This window comes from Dipodomys merriami, unplaced genomic scaffold, assembly GCF_024711535.1.
Source record: "Dipodomys merriami isolate MVZ:Mamm:240054 unplaced genomic scaffold, mDipMer1.0.p SCAF_2, whole genome shotgun sequence".
NCBI lineage: Eukaryota > Metazoa > Chordata > Mammalia > Rodentia > Heteromyidae > Dipodomys > Dipodomys merriami.
This window is the reverse complement of record NW_027203381.1, coordinates 71122497-71146511: the sequence shown is the minus strand read 5'-3', so window position 1 is coordinate 71146511 and position 24015 is coordinate 71122497. Positions and strand designations below refer to the sequence as shown.

General features: G+C 40.8%; 1 protein-coding gene across 16 annotated transcripts in view; it reads left to right on the top strand.

The window, feature by feature from the left end:
* Positions 1 to 24015, top strand: part of Kalrn (kalirin RhoGEF kinase) — a 611632-nt gene that overhangs the window by 268517 nt on the left and 319100 nt on the right. For all 16 annotated transcript variants that reach the window (XM_070030027.1, XM_070030026.1, XM_070030024.1 and 13 more), the window contains exons 7-8: positions 18804 to 18995; positions 21346 to 21477. In XM_070030027.1, coding sequence (XP_069886128.1) covers positions 18804 to 18995; positions 21346 to 21477 — 324 coding nt within the window. The remainder of the gene's footprint in view (positions 1 to 18803; positions 18996 to 21345; positions 21478 to 24015) is intronic.

Below are 24015 nucleotides of genomic sequence, written 5' to 3'. Positions count from 1 at the left end.
TACTATGAAGTATTGCTGCAGGGGTTCCCTGTCATTATTGATTCTTGGCAGCTCCTAATCATGATTTCATACTACTTCCTATAAGGACAGAATTTACCATAAACAAATAAACTCACTTTCTGTCTCTCTGTCTCTGTCTCTGTCTCTCTCCTCTCATTTTCATTCTCTAACTTGTGATTATAATGGGTTTTTGAAAGTACTGGGATTTGAACTCAGACATTCTAACTTTCTAGGCAAGTGCTCTACCACATGAGCCATGCCTCCAGCCCCTATGATATTTTAAGTAGCCTGTTTTGGACCATGCTATATAGCTGTACAGGCCCCCAGTAGATGTAGAGTCTTAAGGAAGATAAGAAGGAGGAGGAGGAGGAATAGTTTTATCTGGTATGCATTTGCCTTTTTAGTATAGTTCTTTTTCAAAGAATGATAGGTAGAACTTCTAAAAAAATTGTAAAGTTCATTTTTTGACATAGCTTCTTGTATATCTCATTGTTGCAGTGGGTCAATCAGTATCCCTATTTAAACAATTTGTTTTAAAAACAGATTTCTTTCTCACTTTCTTTCTGATATTTCACAGTCAAGGAAAAATCTCTGGCATGGGCGTGGGGAGTAAAGCTCTAGGAATCTGCATTTTTAAACTTAGCCCCAGTGATTAACATGAACATTAAAGTTAGAGAATTATTGTTCTGTAGAGATACAGTAGTCATGCCCTAAAATAAAACAGTATAGCTTCTGAAAGGCAGTTCACCCCAGTCCAACAGTGTGAGGAACTCTGTAGACTTACTCTCCCGTGAAACTAGTAAAAATTATTTTAAAATGGCCACTTACAGGCCTTGGAGATAATCCCAAGTGCACACAGCAAATGTAGAAACTTTTTTTTTTCAACACATCTTCCAATACTTGAAGTGTGTCAATGATATATAAACAAACACCTCTTTCTCTTTCTCTCTGCCCTGGTCTGGTAGGATGGAAACTTCACTCCAAACTGTTACAAACCAAGAGCCCAGGATCTCCTTTCCCACAACTCCCAACTGAAGGACTATCTTCCTAGGCAAAGCATTTCTTATCCTGCCCTTAGCCACTTGTTACTAAGTCTGGATGAGTATGCCCTAGAGATGGGAGCTCCTTCTTCTGCCCACCCTTACTCAAGGAACAGCAACCCCACCACTAGTGCTATGTTCTCTGAGAATATTAAGTCCCAATTTATTCTTGCTAAAATGGAAGCAAGTGAAGCTAAAATGGAGGCAAATGAAGAAGGCTAATCACTCCATTCCACTAAGAGTTTAGCTCTTAAAGTAGGGTATCACTCAGGAAAGCATCCTCCCCACCCCAGATTTAGAGCCATGACTCAAAAGACTTTGCTTAAAAAAAGAGCTCCAAGTCTAATTACTAATTACAGCAGAGACTGGAGAAGTTTAAGGCAACAGCTCTCTCAAAAAACGTCCATAGATTGAAGATAGATTGAAGATATAGGTTACATTTTAGGCTGTTAGATTGCTGGAGAGAACTGGGGGGAAATGATAAAGGGAGTTCTTTATAGTAAAAGTACATGACCCCAGACTGTAGCTTAAACACTAACAGTAAAAATTGGTAAAGATAGTTATGTAACTATAAAAGGCAAAATAAGTGCATAGGTTCTGTCTTCTTAACTAATTTCAGAAGCAATTGTACAAAATAATATGCATATAATTACTGTTCATCCTGTTACATATAGAAATGTATTATATTTACAAGTAATAGCACAAAGTAGGTGGATGAGGAAGAAGCAATATTAGACAAATATCTCCAGATAGTCACTAGACTTCAGAGGAAAAAATGAAAATATCCAGAAATTATAAATAAGGAGATTAGTAAATGCTATAATATGCACTGAATTTCTTTCTTGTCTCAGCTTCTTTAAGAGACATAACATTATTAAAAATAACAATTATAACAACATTGACTTTGGAATACTTATGGACATATAGAAGGACAAGGTCATACACATGAGGAAAAGAATAAAGCTCCTCAGAGGCAACTTTTTAATGTTTACTGCAATGAATTTAGTATTCATCTGAAGCTGATTCTGATAAGATGTGTATCTTAAGCACTAGAGTAGCAGTTTTAAGAATAACTTTTTTAAAAATAGTGAAACACCTGGCTTTTACTCTTGTAATCCTAGCAAATTAGAAGGCTGAGGTCTGAGATCTGAGGATCGTGGTACTAAGCCATCCTGGGAAGGAAAGTTTAGAGACTCTTATCCCCAATTAACCAACAAAAAAGCCGGAGTGGAGATTTGGCTTAAGCAATAGAGTGTTAGCCTTGAGCAAAAAACCTCAGGAACAGTACCCAGATCCTGAGTTTAGGACTCTCCAAATGTAATGAAAAACTCAATCCTGAAGATATAAAAACCATTAGAAAATAGGCACTTGGGGCTGGGAAGGTGGCTCAGTGGTAGAGCGCTTACCTTGCATGCATGAGGCCCTGGGTTAAATTCCCCAGCACCATTTAAGCAAAAAGAAAAAAAAAGCTGAAAGTGGCATTGTGGCTCAAGTGGTAGAGTGCTAGCCTTGAGCTGAAGAGTTGAGGGACAGCGCCCAGGCCCAGAGTTCAGGCCCCACGACCGGACCCACAAAAAGAAAATAGGCACTTGGTGTAAAAGAAAGAAGCCTAGGAGGAATAAAGGCATAGAAAAAGACATGTGATGCATAGTAAAAGTAAAGTGGCAAGCATAAATACAACTATGTCAATAATGACATAAATGTGAGAACATTAAACAGGTGGACATTGTCAGAGAGGATTAAAAAGCTAACTGTTTGCTTTCTACAAGAGGCCCTTTAGATCCCGACTGAATATACAAGGATGCAAAATATCCAGCTTGTCTCTTGAGTAATTTCCTTTGTCCTACACACCTCCTACAAAGGCACTGGAAAGCACATTACATTTCTATATATTATAGGTCCAACAATACATTTTATAATATTGTTTTGTATAATATATTTGTTTTTGAAAGAAAGGAGAAGAAATTTGTAAACAGCAGCCACAAAAAAACAGAGTGGCAATACTAACAGCACACTTTTAAGTGGGCTTTTAATATTTTTAAAAAGTTATTTTTAAGAGGTACTTTATTAAGTGATAAAAGGGCCACTGTATCAGAAAGCTATATCATATGTGTGTGTGTGTGTGTGTGTGTGTGTGTGTGTGTGTGTGTGTACCAAATATATGAAACAAAAACTGACAGACATGAAGGCAGAAATAATTTAACAATAATAGTTGAAGACTTCAGTACCACAGTAATGGACAGAAGGACTTAATAGAAGAACAAGAAGGAAATAGAAGATTTAAAATAAACTGTAACAGGGCTGGGAAGGTGGCTCAATGGTAGAATGCTTGCCTTGCATGCATGAGGCCCTGGGTTCAATTTCTCAGCACCACATAAGCAGAAAAAGTCTAAAGTGGCGCTGTGGCTCAAGTGGTAGAGTGCTAGCCTTGAGCTGAAGAGCTGAGGGATGGCACCCAGGCCCAGAGTTGTAACACTTCACAATAACGATAATAGTTTATTCATTTTCCTTAAGAGCCTGAAACATGGTTCAGGGCAGACCATATGTTAAGAGTAAACATTGGTAAAGATAGTTATATAACTATAAAAGGCAAGGTAAGTGCATGGGTTCTGTCCTTTCTTTTAACTAATTTCAGAAGCAAAATAATATGCATATAATTACTGTTCATCCTGTTACATATAGAAATGCATTATAATTACAAGTAATAGCACAAAGGAGGTGGATAGGGAAGAAACAATAAATAATAAACAATAGAAAGAATAAAAAAGAAACAATAAAGCAAACCTCAGTAAAATGAAATATATTATTAAATTCACAGCCAGCATTATATTTAATGGCAAATAATTGGATGTTCCTCCCTAAGAAAAGAAGCAAGGCAAGAACATGCTTACTGCATCTATTTAATATAGGAGGGGATAAGAAGGGTAATTATTCAGGACAAAGAAATTTTAAAAGAGAAGTAAAAACATTATCTACTGACATGATCACATATATGGAAAATCCTAAGGTAACCAGTAAAATAACCATTAGAACTATGAAGTTAGGTAAAATTGTAAAATACAAAATCACAATATAAAAATTAACTGTATCCTGATACTTTTACAGTGAACAATCTGAAAGTTGAACTAAGAAAACCACTCTACTTATAATAGAATCAAAATGATTAAAATACTGACATAGGAACTAGTGGCTCATGACTATAATCTTAGCTACTCAAAAGGGTGAGATCTGAGGATCACAGTTTGAAACCAGCTAGGGCAGGAAAATCCATGTTTTGTTTTGTTTTGTTTTGTTTTGTTTTGTTTTGTTTTAGTGTACTATGTGATTTTTTTTGTTTCTTTTGTATGTTCTTCCTCCTATGGTATATCCCCTGTTGTTACTATATCTGATTTTGGTACCCTGCATCTTGTATACACATTTATCTAATTTGGGGAGTGTAAGGGGAATTACAAAATGCTGAAATAAGGACACAGGATGATCCAGTGCAACAATGAGACTCACAAGACTCTATGCTGGAAATGCACTTTATAACTTGGAGCGGGAGAGGGGGGAGGTGATGGAAGAGTGGGAGAAGTAGGGGAGGGAAGGGATAATAGGAGAAAAACAAAGGAGGGGGTAACAATGCTCAACAAGAAATGTACTCATCACCTTACTAATGTAACTGTGACCTCTCTGTTCAGCATCTTTACAATAAAATAAAAATAAAAAAGAACTAAGTTAGATTCCCCTACTATATCCAAATTTAAAGTAGGTAAATTTACTTAATCAAAACTAAAGAATAGCTGGGGGTTGCTGGCTCACACCTGTAATCCTAGCTACTCAGGAAGCTGAGCTCTGAGGATCACGGTTCAAAGCCAGCCTGGGCAGGAAAGTCCGAGAAACTCTTATCTCCACTAAACCACCAGAAAACTGGAAGTGGTGCTGTGGCTCAACTGGTAGAACACTACTACCCTTGAGCTGAAGAGCTAAGGGACAGTGCTCAGGCTCAGAGTTCAAGCCCCACGATAGACAAAAACAAAACAAAACAAAACAAAAACCACTAAACTAAAAAGTATTTTTCATACCTCAAAAGATACAATGAAGAATATAATAAGATTTTCCATGGAATGGGAGAAAATAGTTGCCAATCACTGATCTTATAAGGAACATGTATCTATACTATATAAAGAACTCTTTCAACTCAATAATCAAAAAGACATCCCAATTTTAAACTGGATGATGGATCTAAGACATTCCTCTAGAGAAAATATACACATGGCCAATAAACATATGAAAAGATGCTTGGTGTCATTAGTTATGAAAGTAAATTTAGATTTTTAAATGTAAATTTAAAAAAAACACAACGAGGTGGTATTTCATACCCATTAGGGTGGCTGTAAGCATACATCTCAATACCAAATGTTGGTGAGGGCATATTAAGGTCAGAAGCTTCATATATAGCCTCAAGGAGGGTGAAATGATGTGGGCATTTTAGAATACTGTCTAGCAGTTCCCCAAACAGTTAAACCTAGAGTTATCCTATTAACTGCTCAATGTATACACAAAAGAAATAAAAACGTGTTTATACATTGTACATGCAATTATAGCATCATTATAATAGCCAAAAAAGGTGTTTTTTAATATAAATTGTCCATTAACTAATGAACGGATGGGGAAAAAGTAGTGTATCTGTATAATGGAGAATTATTATTTGGCCATAATAAGAATTTAAGGACTAGGACTGAGGATGTAGCTCAGTGGTTGAGCACTTGCCTATCATGGGCAAGACTCTAAAACTGCCTGGAAAAAAGAAAGATAGAGGAAGAGTTAATGCATGCTGTTATATCAGTAAACCTTGAAAATAGTTTTGTAAGTGTTGGAAGCCACAGCAGTTGTCAGCAACCCCAAGCAATATTTGAGCTTTATTACTATTATTATTATTAGGTATTGAGGTTTGAACTCAGAGCTTCTTGCTTACTAAGCAGATAGATGTTTTTCTGCCTCCTACCCTGTTTGTGTATGTGTGTGTGTGTGTGTGTGTGTGTGTGTGTGTGTGTGTGTGTGTGTGTGTGTGTGTGTGTGTGTGTGTGTGTGTTTTCTTTGTCGGTCGTGGGGCTTGAAGTCTGGGCTTGGGCGCTGTCCCTGCACTCTTCAGCTCAAAGCGAGCACTCTACTGCTTGAGCCACAGCCCCACTTCTGGTTTTCTAGTGGTTAATTGGAGATGAGTCTCACGGACTTTCCTGCCCGGGTTGGCTTTGAACTGTGATTCTCAGATCTCAGCCTCCTGAGTAGCTAGGATTACAGGCATGAGCCACCAGCACCCGGTTTATGTGATATTTTTTAAGATAGAGTCTTGCTTCCTGTTCAGGCATGTGCCTAGACAATGATCCATCTATCTTGGTTTTCCACCATAACTGGATTTCACTTGCACATTACCACTCCCATCTTCTTTTCAGACTTTTCTGCCCAGGACTGGCCTAGAACTGTGGTCCTCCTAATCTCAGTCTCCCACAAAGCTAGGATGACAGATGCTTCTCACCATGCCCAATATGGGTTAGAAAGCAGTCTTAGGAACTTTCCTGCCTGGGCTGTCCTCAAAATACAATCATTCTGTTCTCAGCCTTTGAATTAACTAGGATTACAGGTATGTGCAACTAGCATCCAACATGGACTCTTACTCTTGAGATCCTCCCCCAACCTCCATAGGGTATGACTCCAGCAGAACTCAACAGTGATCAGAAAGAAGGTGGATAACAGCATCCATTGGCTTTTGTCAGGGATGGACCTGGGAGTCAGGATGCTTAAGAAGTATGTACTTCTTGGAATGACAGTAGTCTTGAGGAACTATTAGTTTGCATGGCTTTTCATGTTGCATATGACCCAGAACCTTTATTTTTGTGATTATAACCCTAAAAGTGGAAATAAAGTCCCTTCCTGACAAGAATAATTGTGATCCACTTATCTGGGGGCTACACTGTGGTTCCTAAGGCAGGCCAGGCCGTTCAGGGAACTCTGTGATTGCAAAGAACAGCATGGAGCACCAGCCAGCCTATTCTTACCAATGGAGTTCAACAGGATGCAGTGTTTGTATCTCCACAAGCAACCTTGTGGGTGGAATTTCCCTTTTTTCCCAACTCAGTAGGAGAAATAGATTTTATTTTCTGATTAACACAGAACCCATTTATGCCCTCTGCTCTTGGCAACCATTGTCAGCATGAAACTTGAGTGATAGAGGAAATGGATGGAGTATGCTGAGACCATGGCTCTAACTCGGCTGACCTGTGTGTGTCTGTGTGTGAGACACCACACCTCCACTTGGACTGCCTCCTGCAGTCAGCTGGATGCTTTAAAAAAAATCACATCTGGATCCAGCTACTCTAGTTCCTTGTTTAACTATACATGATGGAACCCAGGAAATCTGTACAAGAGTGAGAAGCAATTTGAGAATCGTAGGTTGAAGTTAAAGACAATAGCCAACTGCTGCTCACCCTAGGAGCAAACTCTAAAACTACTGAGACTTAGCCTGTGGCATTAGTTGGAGGTTAGGCTTCCCTTGGTTTCAGCAGTATCCTGACCCAGAGAGTGCCTACCTTTTACTACCCCTACTTCTTGTACCCCATCAGCTCTTCTAATGCCTCCTGTTCCTTCTCCATCTAGTTTCTCATCAGCCCTGTAGGGAGATAGACGCCTGCTCAGATAGAAAACACAGGAACAGTCCTGAGTATAGGCAGAGGCTTCTCGGTGTCACTCAAGTGCACAGTACTGCCTTTCCTGACCTTGTTCTTTAGCCTAGTTCCTTCTAAAACACTCTGCCGAACTGATCCTCAGAGTTTGGCTAGCAGCTCATACTTCTGTCCCAAGTTTGGCACTGGCCTGGATCCACATTCTCTCTTGATCATTTACACTTTCCACCCTGGCCCTAGATTCCTTTCCCCTTCTGCCTCACTTGTTTCTCTGTCTACAGCCTGTAGTACCTCTCTTCTGGCTCCCACCAGCTGCTCTCCAGGGCCCTCTGTCAGCATGCTTCTTGCCCTAGGTTATTTATGGGGTACTTTCTGTGTTTGCCCCCTGAGCCTCATAGATCACCCACACACTTACACATATGATCCACAGGGCTACCTACTCACTGCCAAGGAGTTAATCTGTCTGAAATGCAGCCAGAGCTGACACATGCCCCTTTTTTGAGGTCTCCTGGAGTTGAATGAACAACATCAAATGGTCCGTGAAACCTAGTGCGTCAGACAAGGCTGTGAGGCAGGACACACTCATGAAATATGTATAATAATCAGCAGCAGCAACATTGCAACATGTCATTCTGGACATGGGTAATAACTGCCCTGAGAAGGAAAGAAGCTGATCAAGGACCTACAAGCAAGATGTTTGCAAATCAGGAAATTTACAATGTGAGAAGTCAGAGCTGGTGGGCCCATGGGAGGCAAGCAGTACAGGAACCAGAGGTCAGAGTTTATGATACAACTAGAGGCCTGGAAATGAGAAAGGGCTAGAGGATTTCCTTTAGCAAGTTCTTCTGGCTTCTTTTCACTGCCACACTGGTCTAAGCTGCCATCATTTTTTCCCCTGGATTGATGCAGTGACTCCCATTTGGTCTCCCTGTGTCTACCTTTGCATCTCTATAGTGTATTCTCAGCACATCAGTTCAAGTGATCATGTCTTTCCTCTGCTTACAATGCTTTTTTCTGGGGGGGGAGGGGATTGTGGTCGTGGGGCCTGAACTCTGGGCCTGGGCACTGTCCCTCAGCTCTTCAGCTCAAGGCTAGTGCTCTACCACTTGAGACACAGCACCACTTCCGGCTTTTTTTTTCCCTGCTTATGTGGTGCTGAGGAATCGAACCCAGGGCCTCATGCATGCAAGGCAAGCACTCTACCACTGAGCTACCTTCCCAGCCCTGCTTACGATGCTTTAACATCTTCTTATCCTTCTCAAGATAAAAGCTCAAATTCTTTGAAATTGGTTCTACTTAGTGTAGGCCCCAGTTACCTCTTGCATCTTAGCCTCTTCAGCTTACTTACCCTGAGATGCTTCTTGTTGTTTCTTGACCCACCAAAGTTATTTCTGCCTTGTGGCTTTGGCCCTGCTACTGAGTCTGCCTAGAGCCTCTTCCTCCAGAGAAGCACATGGTTTCATACCTCTCTCACTCCTCTTAGCACTGCTATCTCAGAGAAGCCTGCCTTGATTTCTCTTTTGTAACATTCTCCAACCCTTCATACCCTTCATTTTCCCAGCAGTATTTTGTGAAGCACTGAAATAACTATGTAGTAAATCTTCATCAATTTATTGTCTGACTTTTACTATATTGTAAGCTCCATGAACATAAGAATTTTGTGGTATGTCCCTTGATTTTATATGCCTTGTAGTGTTCAATGAACAAATGGATGGCTAGATAAATGGGTAGAATAAGACATTTAGGACTGCAAGTCAAGATACTAACTAAATGGGCAAAGAATTGTCTTCATCTTGAGCTGTCTTATTGATCTGTTTCCCAGAGTGAGTGGCCTTGGATTTTCATGTGGAGATCATTGCTTCAAGGAGGGAGAGGACAGGAGAAGTCCACCTGTTGGCCCTCTGCCAATTCCAGAGAATTGGGAATGCCAGAGCAAGTAAAAGGTTTAATGGAGAAGCTTCAAAGATGATATTTTATTGAATGTTCTCTCCAGGTGTTCTATTTCTTTGGGATATGATTTTTAGTATCATTGAATGAAATTTCTCTTTATCATCTTCTCTCTCCATTGATGGATGTGCTTGGCCAGACCCACTATTCTCACATTTAAGGCAAAGTAAAACATTTCAGTGGGTGTGAGCATGAAGTGCCAACCACATCTCTGTATTTTCTTCCTCATTTCTGACCTTAGGCAAATAATTGAAGTTCCCCAGGGCCTTACCCCCTTACTTATAAACAAAGCCTAAAGATAATACTTTTGCTGAGAATGTCCCAAATTGAAATGTAGTCCTGTGTTTTGGGCACAACATTTGACACAGTGTTATTCTTAACAAATGTCCATCTACTGTTGTCAGGGTCCAAAATGTTAGAAGAAATAGTCCTTGTTTGGCAACTCCTTGGAGTTCCCAACTGTAGAAAATCTCACACATTCATGTGCATCCCATTCACCTGGACTGCCTTGTTAAAATGAAGATTTCTTGTTAAAGGTAGGAGAGAGGACTGGTGTTCTGCTTTACCAACCAGCTTTCAGGTAATTCAACTATCACAGACCACACTCTGACTAGATGCTGGGTCCTCTACTAGAAAGGCCTAGAAGATAAAATACTCATAAACATACTTTCTGAAGTCTCGTCATTATCTTCCATTTCAATGTTAAAGGCAGCTTAAAATGACTACATCCCCACCTAGAATAGCTGCATTTTCCAAATCATTTTTTTTCCTTGCTGGTATTCCTACATCTGATGCCAGCTATACCCATACTTTCCTAACATTGCAATCCTACAGAGAGGCCTCACAGAGACATTACCCCTCCAAGGAGGTTTTACTCAAAGCTGAGAAAGGAAGAGATACTTCTCTTTTTCCTTCACCCTGCTTCTGGGTTTCTATGGCCCTTGGACATATGGTCAGCACTTGTTTTTGTGGCTGCTTAATGGTTTGTGAGGCAATTGCTGGAGGAAACATCCCTGCAGCAAGCCAGGCCAGAGGGACAAAAGGCCTCGTGGGCCAGTATTATCATGCTAAGTGCCAGGCCTGTTCCTGCTCCTTTCCCCTCTCTAGCCAACAATGACAGATGGCTTCCACATGGTTTGACCTACTGTTCAGGCAGACTTGACCAGATAGCCATCCATCAGCTGCCCAGTTTGCCCCATTCCCACCCCCCAAAAGCACCCTGTGGTTTCAGGAAGGCAGAATATAGAGGTTTCATTTCAAGCTCATCACATGTTATAGCTGTTATAGTACAGTTTCAAGCATGGACAGTTCTTATTCCAGATGTTCCCATCCCGGTGTCCATATGTTGTTGAGGTGGGATCAGCAGGTTTACATGGTTATGCTAAACTAATTAATCAAAAGTTGATGTCTTAACAACTCCAGGACTCAAAGTGGGCTTGAGACTCCAAAGATGTAAATGGTGCACACGGTGTTATTAAAGGAGGCAGAAGGAGAGGCTGAGCTCTCCGTGGCTTTAATACAATCTCTTTCTTACTCATATTGAAAGTTACTTACAAAGCATCTGAGAGCTCTATGGGGGCATTCTCCAAATACTTCTCATAACTCTTTTTGAATGTGACAAAATAAAAATTTGATAAGCTGCTAGGCACAAGAAAAAATATAGCAGTAGATGAAGGGGTTGAGCAGAGTAGGAACCAATCAGGAGACCTGAGTTCTCTCCCATTCATCGTCTTTGTTTGTGACTTCAAACATGCCATTTGATTGATTTTGTATTTTCAATTATCTACCAGTTATATTCAAGAAATACCTGATTTCCTTCAATTCGCCTAAATGAGATTATTACATTAGCTTTGTTTCTGGAAGACTTTTAAATTACATGATTTTTCATTCCTTATAAAAGCAGTGCTCATTAAAACTTGACCATTTTGGTATATATTCCTTAATTTAAAAGAAATAAAAGCTTTATCAAAGTCAAATGAGGTAGAAAAATGTAATTAAAATTTTGAATGGGTATAACTTAGCCTCATCCATTAAAGATACATTCATTTTTTAATTTATTATTATTATTATCTATTTATTTATTTATTTTGGTTGTGGAGCTTGAATTCTGGGCCTGGGTGCTGTCCTCAGCACTTCAGCTCAAGGCTAGCGGCTAGCACTCTACCACTTGAGCCACAGCGCCACTTCTGGTTTTCTGGTGGTTTATTGGAGATAAGAGTCTCACAGACTTTCCTGCCCTGGCTGGCTTTGAACCAAGACCCTCAGATCTCAGCCTCCTGAGTAGCTAAGATTACAAACATGAGCAACCGGCACACAGCTTTTTTAACTTTTAAACTACCAAATCTTCAAATTAAAAATTAAAAATAATTGGCAGCTCTCACATTTTTCATAATAGTGTAGAAAGAAACTAGAAACAACCTTTGTGCCTTTCTAAGAAGAATGAGGACTTGGAGACATACCTAGGTGGTAAAGAGCTTGCCTGGAAAGGCCCTGATTTAGATCCCCAGTATCACAAAAAATAAAAATGAGGAATGAGTTGAATAATATTCCTCTAGCTCTATTACCCATAGACAACTGAATTTTGATTATTACCTTTGATAAAGAAGGAGAATATCTTCTGTAGGTTTTTAATGTATGTATTTTCTTTTTTATTAGTTTTAAGTAGTTTTATAAGGACACATTCTTTTCTGATTATTCGTATATTTATATGTTTATATTAAAAACTACTAATCTATATGAAAAGAATAGAGATTAGAAAAAGAGCCCTAAATATTGGTACAAAATAAGCAGTCATTAACTAATAATATTTAGGGTTCTTTCTCGGTGTGCACATGTTTTTTTTTGTTGAGGTAATACTATTTATATGTGTTCTTGGCATTTTTATTGAACATTTGGCCTGAATGGTTTTTCTATGCATTGGCTTTGTTTCCTTTCCCATGACTTTTGAATTTAGTCATGACCTCCAGAGCTTGTGACTAGAACTGAGCCCCATTAGGGAAAGTGACTTGAAAGTAATGGTTATGCCTCACCTCCTATGATGATTGTACAGACAGATCACCACTTTAATTTTCATAGTAATAATTAAAAAGATGTAGCCCCATTGATTGTAATGGAACTGAGAACTGCTTGCTCTCTTTGAGACTTCCTATTGCCTCCGTGGAGGTGACAAAAGATCACATTGGCCCTAGGGCACAAGATGAAATGCCTCCTCCCCTCCCCCACCCACTCCTCATAGAGAGGAAGGTTCCATAACCTTTTTTGTGATCCAGACCAAGATAAGCAGAAAAATCTGTCCTCTTCAATGAGGACAAGATGTTCCCACTTGTAATTGCTCTAGACTTAGCCAGAGCAGTTGGAGGTTCCTTAAGTCTATTCCAAGATACAGATATATCTGCTTTTCAACTTCAGATGTGGAAGGACATTGCTTTGAGCTTGCCTCAGATGAAGTCTGGTATCTCTGGGGCAAGGAAATCTTGCAGATAATTCAGGGCATTAGCACTGAACCAGAAGTATCTGCTGGGGGTCTTGGGGAAGGGGCGTGATGGTAAGTAGGACAAGGTCCTGATTGGTAGCTAGAGCAGCTCTGATAACTAAAGGACTGAGAAGCATGGCAGATCCTATAGCAAAGGCCTCTTTCAGGAATAGATGGAACATTGTGATGTGCTCCCTGTAAAATACAATGTGATATTGAACTACTTTTGACTCTTGTTGGAATAGCTGAACAATTTTTCTGTTTGTTGTACTTTTCACTAATACTTTGATTGGCTTGCACAACTTGTCGAGTCAATACCAATCTGCTGGAACTGGATGAGAGAAAATATATGACATCCATTACATTAATGGTTAGATGCCAGGCTATCTACTTTTATCTCATGTAACTTACTGTTCTGGTTTAGAGGGAAGACTGAGGGCCACAGGAGTATAAAGTTCACTCTTAACATTTAGGAGTCAAGTGAATGGGATTCAGATAATGTGCATTCTTGGCAATGATCTTCCTTTACAATCAGACCCTGGACACAAAGTATAGTTACCAAAATCATAGCTTGCTTCAAACAATTATTTCAAGAATCATTTTCTTCTTTCAGAGTATACCACAGAAGAAATCTCGTTTACAGAAATCTCATTTTTTGATGGAAAGTTATCATTATCTTGTAGATAATTGAATGTTTTTGTAGCCAGCAGGAGTAAGCCAGGAAGCAGGTTTGATGTGGGTACCCAGTAAGCAAGCCTGAAATCATCAAGAGTGTACCTACTAGTTCTTTAAGGAGAGTGACTGCTCCATTCATTTCAATTGATCACAGCAGGAGACAAAGGACCTTTCATCTTGTCATCTCCAATTAATGACTTTGGGAATGAAGCAATAAAACTGAGAAATGTGTAGGTAGTAAAAGTGGAGGCAGAGTGCCAATATATAGTTTCTTTTTTTCTAGGGAAATAGTTTTTGTATGTTTTTATATTGTAAAAATGCTGTACAGAGGGGTTACAGTTACATGAGCAAGGTAATGAGTACATTTCCTATTGAACATTGTTGCCTCCTCCTTTGTTTATCCCTACCATCCCTTCCCTCCTACCTCCACAACTACTGCCCCCACCAAAGTTGTAAAGTTCATTTTCAACATAGTGTTTTGTACATCTCATAGGTCAACCTATATCCTTATTTAAGCATTTTGTTTTTTCCCTTCCCCTTCCTGAATTAGAGAAGTGTATATACAAGATGCAGGGCACCGACATCACATACAATGAAAACAGGGATTATACTGTCAGGGAGGAACATACAAAGAAACAAAAAATCACATGGTACATTATAAATATGTTAGAAACAATAGCAAGAAAGAAAAAAAGATATTTGTGTCCCTATCTTGGGGTTCATTTTGCTTAACATCATTTTATATGGTTATATGTACATAGCTTTTGGCCTTTTCTGCTTGTCCTACACATGTACTAGTTATTGCAAATAAGGGAAACCATGGGACCTATGTTTCTTTGGGCCTGGCTTACTTCACTTCATATAATTTTTTCCAAGTCTTTCCATTTCCTAACAAATAAAGTGATGTCATTCTTTCTGATAGAGGCATAGAATTCCATTATAGATAAACCACATTTTCTTAATCCATCCATCTACTGAGGGGCATCTGGGTTGGTTCTATATCTTAGTTATGGTAAATAATGCTGCGATAAACATAGTTGCCTTAGTAAGGCCTTGCCAATATATAATTTCAAGTTAGCAAGATTTTGCTGAAATTTAGTTATTTCTCCTGCTTGTGACCAAAATGATGAGAGAATAAACTGAGGGGAATTATGATGGTCAAATGACCAACACACTGTTGAAGGCGTACTGCATTTTATAGAGTAGACCACAGATACATCTCAGCCTATGCCAGACTTTAAATATTAAAATCATAATCAGCACTGCATATGTATGGGAAATTTAATAAAGAAATTTTGAAGTAAAAATTGAAGAAGATACTCATCAAGGCAGATTATTATTATTAATCAAGTTATTACCTTCTGAGCCTGAGCAGCTGAAATCAGAGGAAGGGACTGAAGTGCAGGAGGAAGGAAGGACAGCTGATCTTGGGTCAGGTGGAACCTGAAGAACTTACCCTTAGTGCTCATACTAGATGACAGTGAGCAAACCTGAGATGAGGGGCTACAGCCCACAGAGAGTAAGGTTGGGTTCTGTATTCCTCTAGAGAAAGCAGCACTCACTCTGTTTTCTCAGAAATGGTAGCTCTGAGATTATTTCATTCACTTCCCTCATTTGATAGGTGAGGAAACTGAGGCACAAAGGACTTAATTAGCATCTTAGGTGAGTTCCAGAGATGGAACTAGAATTCATCTCTCTTGACTTCTGACCCACTGACTTTATGCCTTAACTGATGAATTCATCAGTAGATGAAAAGGCATTTGAAGCTAGCAGGAGGAAATGCAAGAGCCAGGCAGAAGGTTGAGGGTTAGAGAATAAGCTGGTTGGAGAAGACAGTAAAAAAAGCCAAAATATCCACCCCTGCTTGCCATGTCCCATGGACAAACTACTCCCAAAGGTTCCTTCACAGAGGCATCAACAGTCACAAAGAAGTCATTGTACTCAGTAACAACTGCAGTGTAGCATCTATTTGCCTATTTCTCTCAAGTTCTAGGATGGAGAAAGAAGATGATGAACTCGGGCAATGAAACTTGCCTGTGGGTTTTGGTTTCTGATAAACAAGGCATCAGGAAGAATAGTGAGCAAATCTATGAGTCAACATCCTGTTATCCCTCTATTGTGAGAGAAGCTGCCTCAACCTCTTTTGTGAAACATAATTGTTAGTTTTAATAAGATATTTCCCTGCCCACTGATAAGGAAACAGAACATTTACTGTGCTAGTCTTTAGAATGTGATGTAACTCTGGTCTTTTTTAAAAAAATGTTTGTTTGTTTTCAGTGATCAGCTATGATCACAAGTTTAAGGGCTGAAGGAGACCTGGGAGAGCCAGCCACCTCCCCACCCCATTGAATACAGGAAGGCCTTTCCCAATATCTCGGCTAATGGCTCAGACCTCTTCCCTCAGAATCCTCACAGTGACTTGCTTCATTTTGTTTTAAATTACAGTTATTTGAGGATTTGTTTTACGTCTCAGCTGTGGAACCCCTGAGGGCAGGGAGTGGGTGGGCAGGAATTCTGTCTCATTTTTCTTTGATCTCCTACAGCCCCCAGTGCAGAACCTGGCCCACTCTCCATAAATATTTGAATGAGTGACAAGCTGTTAACACTCTCTAGAGGCAGCCACAGTAGGATACCTCTAATAGCTACAAAGTTCACCTCCTCCTGTTCTCTGGGTGGGAGGAGAATGTAAACAGCCAGTGATGACAAAAGGCTGACAGTCATAGCATGCAACTAGGGACAGGGCAGTGTCTTGCTTACTGTTTTCCTTGAATCCTTCTCCAGGATAGAAAACCCAAGACTGGGTGGGTAAAGCTGGATAAATTGAGGGTCCCAGGATTTGAATCAGTTTAGAAGGATAGCGCTGTCAGACACTGTAAGTATCCTAACTACATCCCCTCAGCCTACCCACCCCTTGGGATGGGCTGGTGTGCTGATGGTTCCTATGTGAAGTGACAGCTTCCTGCCATGGTAGCTCTCTGACCTGGGAGTGTGTAGGTTAGGCAGGAAGTGTCAGGGACTTATTTTAAGAGGGACCATCTGCCATTGAGCAATGGAACATGGTGCATAAATACCCCCAAATTCTTCACCCTCAATGGGATAGCTTGGGAGATGTGTTTTGTGGAGTCACTGAAAAGTTCTCAAAGAACCAAGGAACCAAGCCCAGATGCTCATTGCACTAGCCCACTAAGTAATACACCCCTTATGCATTTTCCCTTCTTTTGAACTTCTTGGGAATGTGCCCAAACAAACTATCTGCCTGGAGTTCTTGTCTCAAGGTCTGTTTGGGGGAGAACTTAAACTATGACGACAACAGGAACAGGAAAATTAGGGGAAGTTTTAGTGTTATTCCCTTAGAAGGCAAAAATATTAAAATCAGTACATGCTTTTCTTCCACTTACAAGTACAGTGTTTTTTTTTCTATCAGCTCTATAAATAGAGTTTAATTTTCAGTAGAATTTGTGTCCCAGCTCAGAAAACAAGGTTGATAATGATGTCTAAATCTTTGAAAGACAGTTTTTTTGTAACCATGGCCAGTGATACTCTAGCTCTATTAGGGAAATGTGCAGTGTCAGAAAGGGGTTCAAAATAGAGCTGGCATATGTGGGGGAGGGAGAGTCATTAGACACCAGGATGAATTAGTGTTTAAGTACCTCACTTAACCTTTTAAACTTCCACAGAGACCTTTTAAATTAAGAGACCTTATCAACCTGGCCCAGGTTTGGGATGGAGTGCTTGGAGGTTGGGGACAGCTGAGATGAATGGGGAGCCGGAGAGAAGTAGGAAAGGAAAATAAAGAGCCTTCATTAAACCCACCGAATATTAATGAACTACACCTGAGCTAATAGAGTCTAGAGAAATGCTGTTGCTGAAGGACATTTATTATCATTTGAGATTTGTACTACTGAAAGAGTGAGGGTGTGAATAGCCTTCCTTCCCTGTCCTGCTGCAGGCAGACATTGTGTGATTCAGAAGAGCTCCCTGAGGATGCCACAATATTATTTGGCTGTTTTGACACCTCAATTAATAGGAGGCAGCAGTTAAAAATAACCAGGATCACTACTGTCTTGTGTTTGTGGGGGTTTTCTTTCTCTCCCTTCATGAGAGGGTTTTTTTCTATTTTTTTTCTGGCTTAGTAGGAACCAACACACACACATGCTCATGAATTTTTTAATTGGCGAGCAAAGATGGGCCTGAATGTAAACAAAACGCAAGATGAAAGGAGGCAGCAAGGCAAGAGAATCCCTACAGATGAATTTTGGAGATACCTGTAGAAATCTTTTGGGATCTGTGGGGAAATGTTCTCAAGTCAAGCAGTGATAAGAATGAGATCCACAGATTTTATTTTTAGTATGGAAAAATGCTGTGGCTCCAAATGTTGTCTTACGTAAGTCCCAAGGCTGATGGCTAATGCCTTCGCTGTTTGGGCAAGGAGTGGAAAGATTGGGAAGATGAGAAAATAGGAGAGGTATCTGGTTTGTGACAGGAAGATGTAGATTTTTCATGTTTCCTTTACCTTCTTTGGCAATCACAATTGCCTTGTTGTAGAGGACTTAATCCTGGCAGTATAACCTCTTGTGAGCAAGAGTAATGTCTTGCTTGGCCTCCTTCTTTTTGTACCCTGGTCTGATCCATTGTTTCCAAAGAATCCTCTTGGGAGGACTGTACAACCCTCACCTTGAGTGATTTCATAAGTTGATTGTCAAGATTATATAAGATAGTCTGTATAAAGTGAATGCATTTATGTAGAATAATGGCACAAAATCTGTGCTGGTTTCCCAGAGTTAAACATCTCAGTTAACTGTACTTACTATCTGCCAAGATTTTATGTCATACAGAAAACTGTCCCTTGGGCCTGATACAGCTAAAACAATATAGTGTGCACTGATCTCCGTCAAACTTTTTTGTGTTGGGAAAATCCTTTTCCCAAATATTCACTCAGCCCAAAAGTGCCCAGTGTTTGACTTTTCAGCCTGTCCTACTAAGTGTTCCCTCTCTTTTGCTTTCTAGAATGCCTATGTCAACATCAACCGCATCATGTCTGTGGCTTCCCGCCTCTCAGAGGCCGGCCATTACGCTTCCCAGCAAATCAAACAAATCTCCACGCAGTTGGACCAGGAGTGGAAAAGTTTCGCAGCTGCCCTGGATGAACGCAGCACCATCCTGGCCATGTCGGCTGTGTTCCATCAAAAGGCTGAGCAGGTAATGGAGGCCCAGAGACCTGCTGTGGCTGTTGGTGGTGGGTAGGGTGCAAGGACAAGGGATGGCAGGAGCACAGACTTCTTTACAAAGAGAGGCCCTGCTGTCACCCAAGCACTACTAAAGAGCTGCAGCCATAACCCGAGTTCTGTGTTGTCACTGGTACCTTTTGGTGACTTTGTTTTTTCATACAAGTAAAAGTGGATTCAAAAATCTGATAACATTGTGCTTGGTATATGTGTGTAGCTAATCTCATACGGCTGTTATAAGGCTATGACTTGACCAATGAAACAGGTAAGGTGCCTAGTGTCAGAACTAAACGATGGACATTACTGTTTCATAGACTATCCTGGTATCTTTTCATTTTCTCCACCTTTGTTTCTTATCTGTAGCTCTAACATACACTAAAAATAAGTAAATGCTACACATCAAGCTTCCCCTTACACGTTGGTAGGAATCTTTCTCTGTCTTTTCCTTTTCTTAAAAGGTAGTGACTGGCTCATTCTTAGGACCAGATGGACATTGATGTCCAGTCTCATCCTGTCTTCCACTCCCTCACGGGCAAACTTTATTCAAGGTTTATCCAAATTGGCAAGGAGACTCTGTGCTTCCCTCTTTTTCAGTGGCTTTCTCTCCTCAAACTGACCATTGTTTGAGAACTGTTAGGAGACTCCTACCAGGGTATTACAGAGAAATCCCAAGGACCTGGAAAAAGCTGCTTTTCCCACTGATAATACAAGAACGTCAAGTTGCTCTCAGGTTCTTCTGGAAAGTAGTTACTACTGAAGCAAACACTCAACAAAGATACTTCTGAGATATCAGCACGTATTTGCAATCCGATGCTGGATGGCACCTGGCACTCTTCCAGAATGGCTGAGAGATGACCTGATATGTCAAAAGACATACCAAATAGAAAACCAACCATAACAGCCAACAGTCTAGAGGCTGAGAGCTGTCAGTGACACCAAGACAAGCGGTCAAGTCATTGCAGAAGAAAACAAAGGATCCTGGTGGGGCTAGCTTTGTTTAATATTTTCTGACTTGGATTGGCTTGGATCAGAAGCAATTTTATTTGTATCTATTTTTTAATGCAGTTTCATCAGGTATTACTAGTCCTTCAGGGAAACTCGTAAACCATACCTCTGTTTTGCTGTGGATGGGGAAAAAAACAACTTAAGACCATTTTTTCTATGCGTTTATTTAGCAGCTCTTTATTGTTCTCCTATGGGCTATTCTAGGCAATGAGATAAAGAGGTATTTAGGCAATTAATTTAATAGAGCTGTGTACCCAGGCGAGAGGAATCACAGACATTCCAAACTGTGGGGTGAAAAATGATTTACATTTTAAAGGTGTATTTTTCCACACAGTAAATCTAAGTGATTTCAGATAGCTTGCCCTTTGTGCATGGAGCCACAGTTTTCCACAGTTGTTAATTTTAATTTTTAAATAATCTGATGTCTATGAAGATCTGCGTCTATATGTCAGGTCTGAGAAGCCATTGTCACCAGAGGCACAGCAGAATGTGTCCTCCTACCCTGTCCTCCCTTGTTCCTCCCTGCTTAGGGATCTGGCTTAAGTGGGAATCCTATTGAACTTTAAAACTCCATCCCCTGGCCAGGTGCTGGTGGCTCATGCCTATAATCTTTGCTATTCAGGAGACCGAGATCTAGAAAATATGGTTAAGGCAAGAGAGTTTGTGAGACTCTAATCTCCAATTAACCAGCCCAAATCTGGAAATGGAGCTGTGGCTCAAGTGGTTGAACACTGGCCTGGCCTTGAGCAAAAAAGCTAAGGGACAGCATGTAGGCCCTGAGTTCAAGCCCTGGTACCAGCAAATAAAACAAATACACAAAAAATAACCTTCCATCCCTTGTGGCAACAGTCTCTACAAGGTCCCAGGGGCTCATGGCAGTGCTGTGGAGATGTTCATTGCTTCTATTCATATCTCAGGGCACACCCTGTGAAGCATAGGTGGGCAACCTCTTATTCCCCTTTCCCTTTGTGTACTCTTCTGCATGACTGTGAGTGTGCATAGATCAAAGAGCCTTTGTGTGTCCATGGCTGTGGTAAGCTGTGTTCTTACAGCTGTGTGCTGTACTTGGTAGTTTCTGGGTAGGTGTAAACTCTTAAACACCCAGACTATTTGCCCTGCTCCCCAGTTTCATAATCAGTGTCTTTGTAGAAACTATGCCTCTCAAACAACAGTCTGTGCTGGTCTTTTTACTAGGGTTTAGCTCTTCCCATTGCAGGAGACTGTCAAAAATCCTCATGCTTATTTCCAAGCTATCTGACATAAGTCATCCATTCCTTACCCTGGTGTTCCTCACTCACCCACCTGGCATCTCCTTCTAGTTCCTATCAGGAGTGGACGCCTGGTGCAAGATGTGCAGCGAAGGTGGCCTACCATCTGAGATGCAGGACCTGGAGCTGGCAATCCACCACCACCAAACCTTGTATGAGCAGGTGACCCAAGCCTACACGGAGGTGAGAAGGAGAGAACAATCAGTGGGCTTGGGTGGGTGGGAGAGCATTGCCTTGTGAGCTCTGGATTAACCTGGATGAGTTTAGAGAAGCATTTTGCCTTCTCTCAGAGGTATGCTTAGGAATCATCAAATCTGCAGGCAGAAGCAAATGCCATTGGAGCCATTAGCAGGGACCACTCTAGTAAGCAGCTCATAAAAAATACCAACTTTCTCACTAGAAGATCCAAAGGAAGATATGGGGTAGAGATCAGTGTACTAAAGTAGGATGCTGTTACAGATGTGAAATACAAACAAAAAAGGCCCATCCACTGAATAGCAAAGTTGAGAGTGCTTCAGGCTGAAAAAGGGAAAGCTTCTTGACATTCCTGCTTGAGTAAAAGAAAAGGGCCACATGCCTGCATCTACAGGGACATTTGCAAGTAGGTTGTCTAGCTGACATGTGTTCCAGGAGGGATTGAAAGAGATGGAAGAAGCAGCAGGTCAAGTAAGGAGGGGAAGCAAATGTACTTCTGGCCTCTTGAGCAACATCAGTGAGAGGATTGCTAATCAAAGTTCCCAGACCATGGCAATTGAAAAACAGTCTTCTATGTCCCACTCCAGACTGGAGCAGAATGTTAACTTATGGAATCTAGAACCTTGATTTTATTATCAACTGTCCTGAGTGAGTTTGCTGCTTGTTGAAGTGACTTCTGGGTAAGAAGTAAGAGCTTTTGCTAGAGTGAAAACTGGGTTTGAATCTTGGCTCTCCAGTTCTCTAGTTATGCATCTACATGCAGCTGACTTTACCATTCTGAGCCTCAGATTCTTGTGTGAGGTAAAGATGTGATAATTACCTTTTCCTTGGGGCTGGGAAGGTGGCTCAGTGGTAGAGTGCTTGCCTTGCATGCCTGAGGCCCTGGGTTCGATTCCTCAGCACCATATAAGCAAAAAGAAAAAAAGCCGGAAGTGGCGCTGTGGCTCAAGTGGTAGAGCGCTAGCCTTGAGCTGAAGAGCTGAGGGACAGCGCCTAGGCCCGGAGTTCAGGCCCCACGACCGGACCCCCCCCCCAAAAAAATTACCTCTTCCTGGGGTAGTATCAGGGATTGTAAAGATGTGTGTGTGTGTGTGTCTGTCAAAGTAGAAAGTACAAATAAAATTGATATACTTACATTGTTTACACTTGTGAATGTGAGGGTAATTAGATATACAGACACAATGTTTCTTCTAACTTTTTCTCAGGCTCTAGCAACGTGGATCTTACAGGTTAGAGGTAGGCTCTGCCTCCTACAGATGTGAAGACTGAGGGCTGGAACTCATGTTAACTCAGATTTCCAGGACTGGCCCTGCATCTCTAAACACCTGGAGTGAGAAATAAAGCCCAAAGAAAGCATTTTATTACAGATGTACTGAATGGAGCTGTCCTGAGTTTGGCTACAGGACATTTGTCTTTCATTATCTGGAGGGCATTGCCTCTGTATTCCTCCCAAGAAATAAATTATGGGAGATGGAATGGCAGGAGTTGGGGTGGAGGATTTCCTCTCCTACCTCAACTATCCTCCACTGTAGTGCTTCTCCATTGAGGGGTTAAACCCATCTCCCTCTGGCCTGAGAGGGATTCTGTAGCCACATAAGCAGGATTGCCAGTTGCCAGTCTGGTGTGTTTTGGAACCCAGCCAGGCCTGCAGTTGGGAAGGGTTGCAAGGCTGCAACAGTTCCTGATTCACTATCATAGGGAGACATGGAAACACACCCCCTTCCTATTCTGTTGGTAGGAATAAAATTTAACCAAATTTAACATAAAATTTAACCAAATTAATTTACTTGGTCATAGAATTCTTGTCAATTCTGTGGTGTCCACTGCTTTAGATTGTGAAGGCCCTCCTTCCTGGGTACTCTGCCAAGCACTTATAGAACCTCTGGTATTGACCCTGGAATATCACTTTCCAGAATTTCTGGTGTCCCAAATTCCAATGGCAGGAATAATAGGATGCCACTCCAACTATGCCACTTCTACAGGGGAGGCTGGGAGCCCAGGGGCATGGCTGGAGTCTCCAAAGACTTATTCTGTATATTCTAGAAATATGCTTGTGAGGAGAAAGAAGGGAGTTATATCCAGGAAAAAGATACAGAAAAAAATGGATGAAAATATGAGAACAAAATAGCAAGGAAATAAAGAGGAAAACAGGAGATGGGAAAAAAGAAAGTCTTGATGGTGAGGATAGAATCAGCAGCTAATACCATGTGCCTGTCTTTAAATCAAGCACCCTCCCTGTGTCAACTCATTTAGTACTCACATAACTGGATGAGGTAGTGTAGTTGTCATTACTCTTACAGACAAGCAAAAGACTCAGAGCCTTTGATCACCTTTGAAGAAGGTTGATACCAGATAGATAAAGCCAAAGAAAAAAGAGTAGGAGAGGTTTACAGTGGTGACATATTTGCCTTCATTTCTAAAATGAAGTTCTATTGTTGACAGTCCTTGAGTCACTCAGGATACTTATCAAGCACCTACTGTGTGCCAGACTCTGTCCCCCAGCACTAGATATAGAAGGCCAAGTAC